Raw genomic sequence first — 12,304 nt, 5'->3', positions numbered from 1 at the left:
CAATTCTCTCCACTCCAAAGGGTTTATAAGGCAACTAGTTCTCCTATAGTTCAAAATATGAAAACTATTTATGCTATCTAATGCTATACGCCTAAAAATGCTCACTTTCTCTTCTATTCTTTTTAAGACCAAGCTATGGAAAGTCCCACATTGCTTACTCTTAAAGAGAAAGAAGAGTTTATAAGCCATTATTCACAAGAACTAAGAGAAAGAAATCAAAAGGCAAATACACGCCCAAAGAGAACCTATTCTACTTTTTTTGATACAAACGTGTAAAGAAGACAAGAAGTAAAATGATTCCCTTTAGTCATGCTTCTTGTCATCCTTTTATTCTCTTCATTACTTGGCCCATCCATGATCACATCATCCCCCCCAGGTTGGAGAGGATTCGACCACGAATCTGTGAAATCTGCAAAAGGAGAAAGATCAGCCACATTAAAAGTAGGATGTACAGTATAAGTGTTAGGCAAATCAATCTCATATGCATTATCATTTATTTTGCGGAGGACTTGAAAAGGACCATCGCCTCTAGGATTGAGTTTGGATTTCCGTTGCGAAGGAAATCTATCCTTGCGCAAATGAACCCATACCCAATCACCAGGAGAGAAAGTAACCTTTTTCCTACGCTTATTGACACTAGATGCATGCTTTTGATTGGTGTGTTCAATGCGCGTCTTAACTCGACTATGCAAATCTTTAATGAATTGCGCTTTGGACACACCATCTAAGCACATGGACTCAAGGTCGGGAAGGGGAAGAAGATCCAATGGCGTAAGGGGATTAAACCCATAGACAATGTGAAAAGGAGAATGAGTGGAAGTAGAGTTGACAACCCTATTATAAGCGAACTCAATATGGGGTAGCAACTCTTCCCACTGGCGTGGATTGCCCTCAAGACAACATCTCAACAATTGTCCCAAAGTTCTATTAGTCACCTCAGTCTGACCATCGGTTTGTGGATGACAAGTTGTAGAGAAAAGAAGTTTAGTACCCAACTTGTTCCACAAAGATCGCCAGAAATGACTAAGGAACTTGGAATCTCTATCAGAAACTATTGTCTTAGGCAAACCATGCAGTCGAACAACCTCTCTAAAAAATAAATTAGCAATGTGTACCGCATCATCTACTTTGTGGCAGGGAATAAAGTGTGCCATCTTTGAAAAACGGTCCACTACCACAAAGATAGAATCCATCCCTCGCTGTGTCCTAGGTAAGCCCAAAACAAAATCCATAGAAATGTCAACCCAAGGACTACTAGGCACGGGTAAAGGAGTATACAAGCCATGAGGGTGGGTGGTGGATTTAGCATGCTTACATGGAATGCATTGACTACAAAACTTAGCGACATGTTTATGCATATGTGGCCAATAGAAATGCTCATGAAGAATAGCTAAAGTTTTTGCAATCCCAAAGTGCCCCATCAAACCTCCCTCGTGTGCTTCCTTAATTAAAAGAAGTCGCAATGAGCTCTTGGGCACACAAAGGCATTTATTTTTGAAAAGAAAACCATTGCTAATGAAAAAATCCTTGTGTGGTCCATGAGTGCATTGGTTAAACAAAGAAGAGAAATCACTATCATCTTGATACAATTCCTTTATGTGATCAAACCCAAGAAACTTGGTTTCAAGAGTAGTCAAAAGAGTATGTCTTCTTGATAGTGCGTCCGCAACTACATTAGAAGAACCCTTCTTGTGTTTGATTACATAAGGAAATTGTTCTAAGAATTCCACCCACTTAGCATGTCTCTTATTGAGCTTGCCTTGGCTTTTCAAATGTTTTAGAGTTTCATGATCACTATGTATCACAAACTCTTTGGAAAGTAAGTAATGTTGCCAAGTTTGCAAAGCTCGAATAAGAGCATATAATTCCTTATCATAAGTGGAATAATTTAAGTGACTCCCTTTAAGCTTCTCACTAAAGTAAGCAATAGGGTGTCCTTCTTGAAGAAGCACGGCCCCAATGCCAACATTAGAAGCATCACACTCAACTTCAAATGACTTAGAAAAGTCGGGTAAGGCTAAAATGGGAGCATGAGTTAACTTGTCTTTAAGGACTTGAAAACTCTTTTGTTGTTCATCCCCCCACTTAAAACCAACATCCTTCTTTACTATGTCACTTAAAGGAGCGGCGAGAGAAGAGAAATTAGGCACAAAGCGACGGTAAAAACTAGCTAGGCCATGAAAACTCCTCACATCCTTGATGTTTTGAGGAATAGGCCATTCCCTAATAGCATCAATTTTGGAGGAGTCGACTTTAACTCCTTGGGAGCTAATAACAAAGCCTAGAAAAACTACTTGCTCCATGCCAAAGATGCACTTCTCTAAATTAGCAAACAATGATGCCTCCCTTAAAGCTTGAAGAACACTCCTAACATGCATGCAATGATCATCTAGAGACACACTATAAATGAGAATGTCATCAAAATAGACCACTACATATTTGCCTATGAAAGGTCTTAAAACATGATGCATGAGACGCATGAATGTGCTAGGAGCATTAGTCAAACCAAAAGGCATGACAAGCCACTCATATAGTCCAAATTTGGTTTTAAAAGCGGTTTTCCATTCATCCCCTTCTTTGATTCGAATTTGATTATATCCGCTCTTAAGATCAATTTTGGAAAATATAGTGGATCCATGAAGCTCATCTAATAAATCATCTAACCTAGGAATGGGATGCCTATACTTAATGGTGATGTTATTAATGGCCCTACAATCTGTGCACATGCGCCATGAACCATCTTTCTTAGGAACAAGTATGACCGGCATAGCACATGGACTCATGCTATCTCGCACCCACCCTTTGGACAACAACCCCTCTACTTGTCTTTGTATTTCTTGTGTTTCCATGGGGTTTGTTCTATAGGCTGGACGGTTTGGAAGAGAAGCTCCTGGTAGAAAATCAATTTGGTGTTCAATTCCTCTAATAGGTGGTAAACCATTTGGAGGATCTTGAAACACATCTTGGAACTCCTCTAGCAAACTATCTAGCTTGGAAGACGTAATAATAGGAGTGGATGTAAGACATTGGGACGGAACAACACAAAAGATAGGTTCCCTCTTTTCAATAACTTTAACTACCTCTTTATGAGAGATGAGGAGATTATTCTTGACCTTCTCCTTTTCTTCACCTCTCTTGGACTTCATGATGAGGTGGTCCTCATGTATTTCCTTTGGAGTGAGAGGTTTTAATATGACCTTGCGCCCTTGGTAAGTGAATGTCATCCTATTAGTAAGACCATCATGTTGAACATTTCTATCAAATTGCCATGGTCTTCCTAATAGAATGTGAGTAGCTTCCATGGGTACAACATCACAAAGAACCTCATCTTGATACTTGCCAATAGAAAAGGAAATATGGACTTGCTTATTGACCAAGATTTCACCCTCCTCACTTAACCATTGAAGTTTGTATGGCTTGGCATGCGCAATAGTGGGTAGCTTGAGCTTTTCCACTACACGTGTGCTAGCTACATTAGTGCAACTTCCCCCGTCTATGATCATGGAGCAAACCTTGCTAGCTATAAGACATCTAGTGTGAAAAATATTTTCTCTTTGAGTGGTGTCAAAGTCCGTGTGGACTTGACCCAAGAGACGTCTTATAACTAGTAGGTCGCCATCAAATGGAACCTTGTACTCATCTTCACTAGAGGAAGAAGAAGAGTGAGAAGTGTGTGAAGGTGAAGAAGGAGGAGAGTCATCGGTGACAACCTCTTCTCCCCTAATGCACATTGCCCTCTTGTTTGGGCATGCAGATGCAATGTGACCATGACCTAAGCACTTAAAACATTTGACTTGACTAGGTCGCGTTGGTGACTTAGGTTTAGAAGAAGAAGGCGCGGGGTTAGTAGAAGATGGCCGAGATTTATGAGGAATCTCTCTAGAAACATCCTTTTCTTTGTCCCTTGATGATGAGGTTTTGTAAAAATTATCTTTTGAAGAAGTGGAAAATTTGTTGCGGTAGGACTCTTTTCTTAAAATTTGTCTCTCTACTTTCATAGCCCGATGTACCACAACATCTAAATCCTCATCATCATGGAGTTCTACAACATCTTGGATGTTTCTATTGAGACCGCTAATAAATCTAGCTATTTTCGCGTGGTCAGTCTCATTAGTGTTAGTATGGTATAAGAGCACTTCGAGCTCACGCGCATATTCCTCCACACTTCGTCTACCCTGAGTAAGCCGTTGGAGCTTAATCAGGAGGTCCCTATGGTAGTATGGAGGTACGAATCGCTGGTACAACAAGCACCGAAAATGTTCCCAAGAGCTCGCGGGTGAGCCCCTGGTAATGTTCATCCTAGTTAGCCATTGCATGGCGTATCCCTCTAAAGCTAAAGTAGCTAACTTTACACGCAAATGTCCATCTACATCATACAAACTAAAAACTTGTTCTACTTTAGCTATCCACTCTAAAAATACACTAGGATCGGTATCTCCCTTGAAACTTGGCAAAGACAACTTTGGCATTGCAAGGTTTGGATCCAAAGCTTTGTCTTCTTGCTTTTTCTTGGATGAACCATGCTCATGACCATGAGATTGCTTCCCTTTAGCCTTTGTGTCCGCGTCTAACCGCTTGCTCATAGCATCAAGTTGATGTTGCATTTGTTGGAAAGCCTTCATCACATCAAACTTGCTAGAAGGACTTCCATGGGGGCTATCGCCATGAAATGAAGCACGGCTGGAACCTGCAGACATGGTAAGGCAACAACCACAAAAAACTAACACCAAAAACAGGTTAGAACCAATGAAAAATCACGGCAATACAGCAGCCACAATTCTGGTCACGGTTTCACTCAAATAAAGCAATGAAATGGTTCAAAACTCACGGCAAGTGTCTCAAAGAAAAAAAGGAAAGGGCAGCACCCTTCTTTTAAGATAGTAAAATGTCTCACAAGTCCACTTTGAGAGCACCAACTCAAGTCCAAAGCAAATGGAAAGATGTACAATCCACCCTCAATGCAAAGAAGCCAAATCAAGACAGCATATGGTAGAAGCCAAAAAAAATGAATGAAAACTACAAGACAAATGATGAAAATAGAACCTAAAAATCAAGAAACTTGGCACAAAAACAAGGAGGCAGTATCTAATGAATGTGAAGAGACAAAACAACAAGAAATTGGAGTCAAAACAGTGGCACAAAATGAACAAGACAGCAAAGAAAATTAACACAACTAAGGAGCAAAATCACATCAACATGCTACGCATACATGAAGAGCAAGACCGAATTAATGCTGGAAATAATTTTGGCAAACCTCAAACCAAAATATTCTGTATTGGAAATGAAAAAGAGGCTCTAAATGAAGCAATCAAACACACAAATCAATGAAAAAACTCTCGGCCAAGCACACCAAACAGCAACCATTTTTTTTTGTTGATTTTATTTTGATACAGCAAACAGCACTTGGTAAAATGTCTCGGCCAAGCCACTTTAATGAAGAAAATGTGTTTGATTGGAAGCACAATTGTAATGGTTTATAGCCTCTATTTATACAGAACAAATAAGCAAGGTTCACACGCTTAAATCCAATGATGATCAAGCTCAATTCATCATACAAGCAAGGAGATGTAAAAATACTCTTAGCTATGCAATTTCAGAAAAATACTCTAGAAAACTCCTAAAGAGGAACAAACATATGACTCAATTCAAAGCTAATAAGCAAGAAAAGACACATACAATCCAGCCAAGACAAGAAATTATAGCTGGAACAAACAAACAAAAGGAAATAGGACACCTACTTGTTGAAGACCTCCAATAGCATTGTTGCTGTTTGATGAAATGTCTACTTGCACAAGGCTCTGGACAGCCACGGTTTAGTCCCTCAAAGCATTGATTTGAAGTGTTGATTCCTTGCTTAAGAGTATTGAGAGGGTGTAGCAACGTCCAGGGAGCAATTCCAGCCACCAAAATGTCCAAACAGCCAACAACAAAGCAAAACAGTGGAGTATTAATTCAACAGCAGAAAACTGGATGAACACAGTGGAGAAAAAAATTTACTGGGAACAGTACAGAACGAATTTGAGAAAAGTAAAATATGTTCATGAAACTAGACATCCAGACGAAACTAGGAAAAAAAATTTCATGGAAAACGGACAAGAAATGAAGCTAAACTAAATCATACAAGTTCACTGTATTTTCACGCAGAGGCTGGGCGAGACAGAAAATGGCTCAGCGAAAATGAACATATCTAAGCTATTCTACTCTAGCATGCAATTCCTAAGAGATCAAAAACCTAAGGCTCATGATACCACATGATGGGGAAGTGCATACCTAGAGAGAATATACTAAATGACATTTAAGAAATGGAAGAGAAATTAAAAATGGAAGAGATTAGAGAAAAGGAAACTTAGGAAATGAAGATGCGCCACTTGAACAAGCTTCCAAGATAAGCATCAAGAGGAGGACCGCCACTTGCTTGAACAAGATAAGGTCTGCCCAAATTTGGGACTTTAGAGACAGAATTCTATCTCAAAGAGGATTGCAAAAGTGCAAATCAACTCAAATTCATTGAATCAAGGTAAGGTGTCCACAAAGAAGAACCCCTAGGTTGCTTATATAGCTTTTGGAATGACTTTGGTGATGAGTTTCAAGAGATGTGGGACTTGGAAGGCTCCAAGTTCTGTCCAGCAGTAGCTGCAACGTCCCTAGGTGCATGGGAGCCCCACATTGCTTAATTCTCTCATTCCAAAAGGGTTTATAAGCTTCCTAGCTCTCCTAGAGTTCAAAAACTAACACTAGTTATGCTTCCTAACTCCTACACGCCTAAAAATGCTCACTTTCTCTTCTATTCTTTTTAAGACCAAGCTATGGAAAGTCCCACATTGCTTACTCTTAAAGAGAAAGAAGAGTTTATAAGCAATTATTCACAAGAACTAAGAGAAAGAAATCAAAAGGCAAATACACGCCCAAAGGAAACCTATTCTACTCTTTTTGTGTTTTTGTCACTTTGAAACTCTTCACTACTTGACCCATTTATGATCATATCATCCCCCCCAGGTTGGAGAGGATTCGACCTCGAATCTTGAAAATCCTGCAACAAAGAGAGATTTAGTGACTTATTTCGTGTATAAACCAAAGCAACTCCTCCTGGATCAAATGTCAATCTGCAAAAATCATTAAACATTTTGTGAATGAATTTATGTTGACCAATCAATGTATATAAACAAGTAATAGTAAAAGAAAGTCTCCTGATATTTTTATTGCCTTTAGTGGTGAAAACTAGGAGACCATCTTTAGAGAAAAAATTATTTGTGTCTTGAGTTGAATGGACCCAATGGGGTAACACTAACTCATGACATGTTTCATAAATGTTTATGGAATAGTTGGAAAGAAGGAAAGAGGGAGGTGAAAAAGTTGTGCAAAATATTTTTGGAACAAAGAAAGAAAACTTAGTAAAAGGAGAAAAGTAGAAGGATTGAAAAACTCCCCTGTCATGGTTTAGATCTATTTGAATGATGGGAGTGAATGGTGCCTTCAGTAACACTTCCTTTTTGACTAAGACTTTGTCCTTCTCTATTTCTCTCACAAGTTCTTCTTTTTCTTTCTTTTCTCCCTCCTCTCTTTCTTTTCTCTCAGTCTCTTCTTTTACACTCTCCTCTCTTTCTTTTCTGTCGTCATTTAAACAAGTAAGCATGACCTTCTCTTTGGCATCACTTGATGAGGAAGAAGAGCTATAGGTTGGTGAAGTTAAGGAAGACGTAGACTCATTAGTCACAATTACTTCACCCTCAATGCATGTTGCCTTTTTGGTGGGGCAGGCAGAGGCTATATGACCATGTCCTAAACATTTAAAACATTTAATGTGACTTGGTCTAGAAGAAGATTTAGGTGGGGAAGAGGAATGGTTAGAAGAAAAATGAGAAAACGATTTGTTAGTGGGCTCCTTAGAAACATCCTTGTTTTTATCCTTTGATGATGAGGATTTGGAGAAAACATCTCTTGAAGATTTGGAAAATTTGTTTTGACAAGCTTCTTTTTTCAAGAGTTTCTTCTCTACTTTCATGGCTCTATGAACCACTACATCTAAAGTCTCATCATCATGGAATTCAATTATATCTTGGATGTTGCTATTAAGTCCACTAATAAATCTAACTATTTTTGCATGATCGTTTTCTTTAAGGTTCGTATGATGTAGGAGCACTTCGAGCTCGCGAGCATACTCCTCCACACTTTGTCTACCTTGAGTAAGCAGTTTGAGCTTAATCAAGAGGTCCCTATGGTAGTATGGAGGTACGAAACGTTGGTACAAAATGTCCTTGCAATGTTCCCATGTACTCGCGGGTGAGGCCATGGTTAAGTATCTCCTATTTAGCCATTGTTTGGCGTATCCCTCTAAAGCTAAACAAGCTAACTTTACACGCAAAGGTCCATTTACAGTATACAAATCAAAAATTTGGTCTACTTTAGTTATCCAATCTAGAAAAATAAACGGCTCGGCTTCCCCTTTGAAAGTAGGCAAATTCAACTTTGGTAGTGTAAGGCCTTGGTCCATAGCTTTATCTTCTTGATGCTTCTTTGGCGAGGGAAGGTATACATTTATGGTTCTAGCTTCTTGCTTCTTCTTGTAGGAACCATGATCATGACCATGAGATTGCTTCCCTTTAGCCTTTGTTTCCGCGTTTAACCGTTTGTTCATAGCATCAAGTTGATGTTGCATTTGTTGGAAGGCCTTCATCACATCAAACTTGCTAGAAGGACTTCCATGGGGGCTATCGCCATGAAATGAAGCACGGCTGGAACCTGCAGACATGGTAAGGCAACAACCACAAAAACTAACACCAAAAACAGGTTAGAACCAATGAAAAATCACGGCAATACAGCAGCCACAATTCTGGTCACGGTTTCACTCAAATAAAGCAATGAAATGGTTCAAAACTCACGGCAAGTGTCTCAAAGAAAAAAAAAGAAAGGGCAGCATCCTTCTTTTAAGATAGTAAAATGTCTCACAAGTCCACTTTGAGAGCACCAACTCAAGTCCAAAGCAAATGGAAAGATGTACAATCCACTTTAATGCAAAGAAGCCAAATCAAGACAGCACATGGTAGAGGCCAAAGAAAGAATGAAAACTACAAGACAAATGATGAAAATGGAACCTAAAAACCCAAGAACTTGGCACAAAAACAAGGAGGCAACACTCTAATGATTTTATGAAGACAAAACAGCAAGAAAATGAAGTCAAAACAGTGGCACAAAATGAACAAGACAGCAAAGAAATTTACACAACCAAGAAGCAAATATACATCAACATACTAAGTATACATGAAGAGCAAGACCAAATTAATGCTAGAAATAATTTTGGCAAACCTCAAACCAATATATTCTGTATTTAAATGAGAAAAGAGGCTTGAAAACAATGCTCAAACACACTAAACACAAGGAAGATGTCTCGGCCAGCAAGCATGCACACCAATTACCAAAAATTTGTTTTGCTGTTTTGGTGCAGTTTGCAAGAATGTTCTCGGCCAAGCTAAGTTTAACACATTAAGTGTGTTTGATTAATATGCCAAATAGAATGGATGGATGCCTCTATGAATACAGAACATATAAGCAAGGTTCACACACTTAAATCCTATAAAGATCAAGCTCAATTCAGCATACCATCAAGGAGATGTAAAATTTACTCTTAGCTATGCAATTTCAGAAAAATACTCTAGAAAACTCCTAAAGAGGAAACACATATGACTCAATTAAAAGCTAAGCAATTAAGAAAGACACATACAATCCAGCCAAGACAAAGAATTAATAGCTGGAACAAACAAACAAAAGGAAATAGGACACCTACTTGTTGAAGACCTCCAATAGCATTGTTGATGTTTGATGAAATGTCTACTTGCACAAGGCTCTGGACAGCCACGGTTTAGTCCCTCAAAGCATTGATTTGAAGTGTTGATTCCTTGCTTAAGAGTATTGAGAGGGTGTAGCAACGTCCAGGGAGCAATTCCAGCCACCAAAATGTCCAAACAGCCAACAACAAAGCAAAACAGTGGAGTATTAATTCAACAGCAGAAAACTGGATGAACACAGTGGAGAAAACAATTTACTGGGAACAGTACAGAACGAATTTGAGAAAAGTAAAAATTGTTCATGAAACTAGACATCCAGACGAAACTAGGAAAAAAAATTTCATGGAAAACGGACAAGAAATGAAGCTAAACTAAATCATACAAGTTTACTGTATTTTCACGCAGAGGCTGGGCGAGACAGAAAATGGCTCAGCGAAAATGAACATATCTAAGCTATTCTACTCTAGCATGCAATTCCTAAGAGATCAAAAACCTAAGGCTCATGATACCACATGATGGGGAAGTGCATACCTAGAGAGAATATACTAAATGACATTTAAGAAATGGAAGAGAAATTAAAAATGGAAGTGATTAGAGAAAAGGAAACTTAGGAAATGAAGATGCGCCACTTGAACAAGCTTCCAAGATAAGCATCAAGAGGAGGACCGCCATTTGCTTGAACAAGATAAGGTCTGCCCAAATTTGGGACTTTAGAGACAGAATTCTATCTCAAAGAGGATTGCAAAAGTGCAAATCAACTCAAATTCATTGAATCAAGGTAAGGTGTCCACAAAGAAGAACCCCTAGGTTGCTTATATAGCTTTTGGAATGACTTTGGTGATGAGTTTCAAGAGATGTGGGACTTGGAAGGCTCCAAGTTCTGTCCAGCAGTAGCTGCAACGTCCCTAGGTGCATGGGAGCCCCACATTGCTTAATTCTCTCATTCCAAAAGGGTTTATAAGCTTCCTAGCTCTCCTAGAGTTCAAAAACTAACACTAGTTATGCTTCCTAACTCCTACACGCCTAAAAATGCTCACTTTCTCTTCTATTCTTTTTAAGACCAAGCTATGGAAAGTCCCACATTGCTTACTCTTAAAGAGAAAGAAGAGTTTATAAGCAATTATTCACAAGAACTAAGAGAAAGAAATCAAAAGGCAAATACACGCCCAAAGGAAACCTATTCTACTCTTTTTGTGTTTTTGTCACTTTGAAACTCTTCACTACTTGACCCATTTATGATCATATCAATGTGTGACTGAAGGAGTTGGTGGAATTGTGAAAGAAAATAGTGTGCAATTTTTAGGGTTTGAAATTTTTTCTTTTGTCATCAAAATATTTCATATCGGTTACGTATTGGATCAAATATCAAACGTGATATCTCTTATTTAAGTTAACTAAAATGAAAATATTGGGAAATTGTTCCCTTTTAAAATGTCTAGAGTTAAGATTAAAAGTTGTAAGAGCAATAATCTTCTGTCCAATTACAAAATTGATAATTCAATACATATATTAAGTTTGATTTGGCTAATTTTAATTTATAATTTTACTGAAAATTTTACTGAAAGGTAGATAATTAATTAACTTTATAAGAATATCCTAAAGTTAACATTTTTATATGAAAAAATATTTAAAGCGCGTCTTTGAATATGATCAGCTAGAGTTCACATTTTATTAATATTTAATTGTAATAATAAATTTAAATAAATAAAGAATTATGAACATACTAAACTTATATGAAAGCTTAATTATTAGAGAAAACGTTGTAATAAACATGTTGAGATCCTCTTAATATGAAAAAACATCATAACAAAATTCTTATAAAATCATTATATTGTAAGTGTTTTAAGGGTTTGACACTTTAAATATGAATAATGGGTTTTAAGTATTTAGCATTAATTATATACATTTTAATAAAATATTATCAATTTTTTATTTGTGATTCATTAATAATTAGAGTCCTCTAATTAGGTTAAAAGCTTCTTAATTAATTGTACCCACCACAAATTTGAATCATATGGAAAAAATTAAACCAGATTTATTAAGAACAGATTGAATCCGTTGAGAGCTATTATAAAGAAGTAAAAAAAGAATTTAATATTTATATTTAGTATGCATATTAATATACAATTTAAAATTATCATTTTTATATATTATTTTATATATATATATATTAATGAATGTATTTATTTTATTAATATACACATATTAATATAACGTTTTTTTTATAATTGTGATATATTTTACATGCCAAATGTATATATGTAAAAACTCTAAAAGTATTATAAATGCTTCAAATCTTCAATATTAGGAATATTAATTCTCTTTAAGGGTCAATCTCTCCAAGTCGAGTAGGGAATTGTGCTTACAAAAGATAATCTAGTACTCAAGTCAAACAAGTAGGTGAAAAAGTGCTTAATGCTATAACAAATGAACTTAATTAATTTATCTCATATTACGTGCTATTTATACTATGCTTATGACTTTTTTACCTGGATGAGTATGATCATGCAACTAATTAATTA

General features: G+C 37.1%; 1 protein-coding gene across 1 annotated transcript; it reads right to left on the bottom strand.

Annotated features, from left to right (window-relative positions):
* Window positions 1-245: 245 nt before the first annotated feature.
* LOC124844362 (uncharacterized) lies at window positions 246-11,021 on the bottom strand. Its single transcript, XM_088100645.1, has 4 exons — window positions 9,782-11,021; window positions 6,920-8,771; window positions 1,116-4,751; window positions 246-995 (listed from the first exon to the last, which is right to left on the bottom strand). The coding sequence occupies exons 1-4, from the start codon at window positions 9,802-9,804 to the stop codon at window positions 246-248; spliced, it is 6,261 nt and encodes a 2,086-aa protein (XP_087956771.1). The 5' UTR covers window positions 9,805-11,021.
* Between the last annotated feature and the right edge of the window lie 1,283 nt (window positions 11,022-12,304).

This window comes from Vigna umbellata, chromosome 10, assembly GCF_029865625.1.
Source record: "Vigna umbellata cultivar VRB3 chromosome 10, Vumbellata_1.0, whole genome shotgun sequence".
Taxonomy (NCBI): Eukaryota; Viridiplantae; Streptophyta; class Magnoliopsida; order Fabales; family Fabaceae; genus Vigna; species Vigna umbellata.
This window is presented reverse-complemented; position numbering and strand designations above follow the sequence as displayed.

Bases quoted from the DNA above. Each gene is read 5' to 3' on its own strand.
- LOC124844362 (XM_088100645.1), bottom strand. From the start codon at position 9,804: ATGCTATTGGAGGTCTTCAACAA. The intron at 8,772-9,781 runs GTAGGTGTCCTA...TTTTGGTGTTAG, and splicing joins CTATTGGAGGTCTTCAACAA to TTTTTGTGGTTGTTGCCTTA. The intron at 4,752-6,919 runs TAGGTTTCCTTT...TTGCCGTGATTT, and splicing joins AAAACACAAAAAGAGTAGAA to TTCATTGGTTCTAACCTGTT.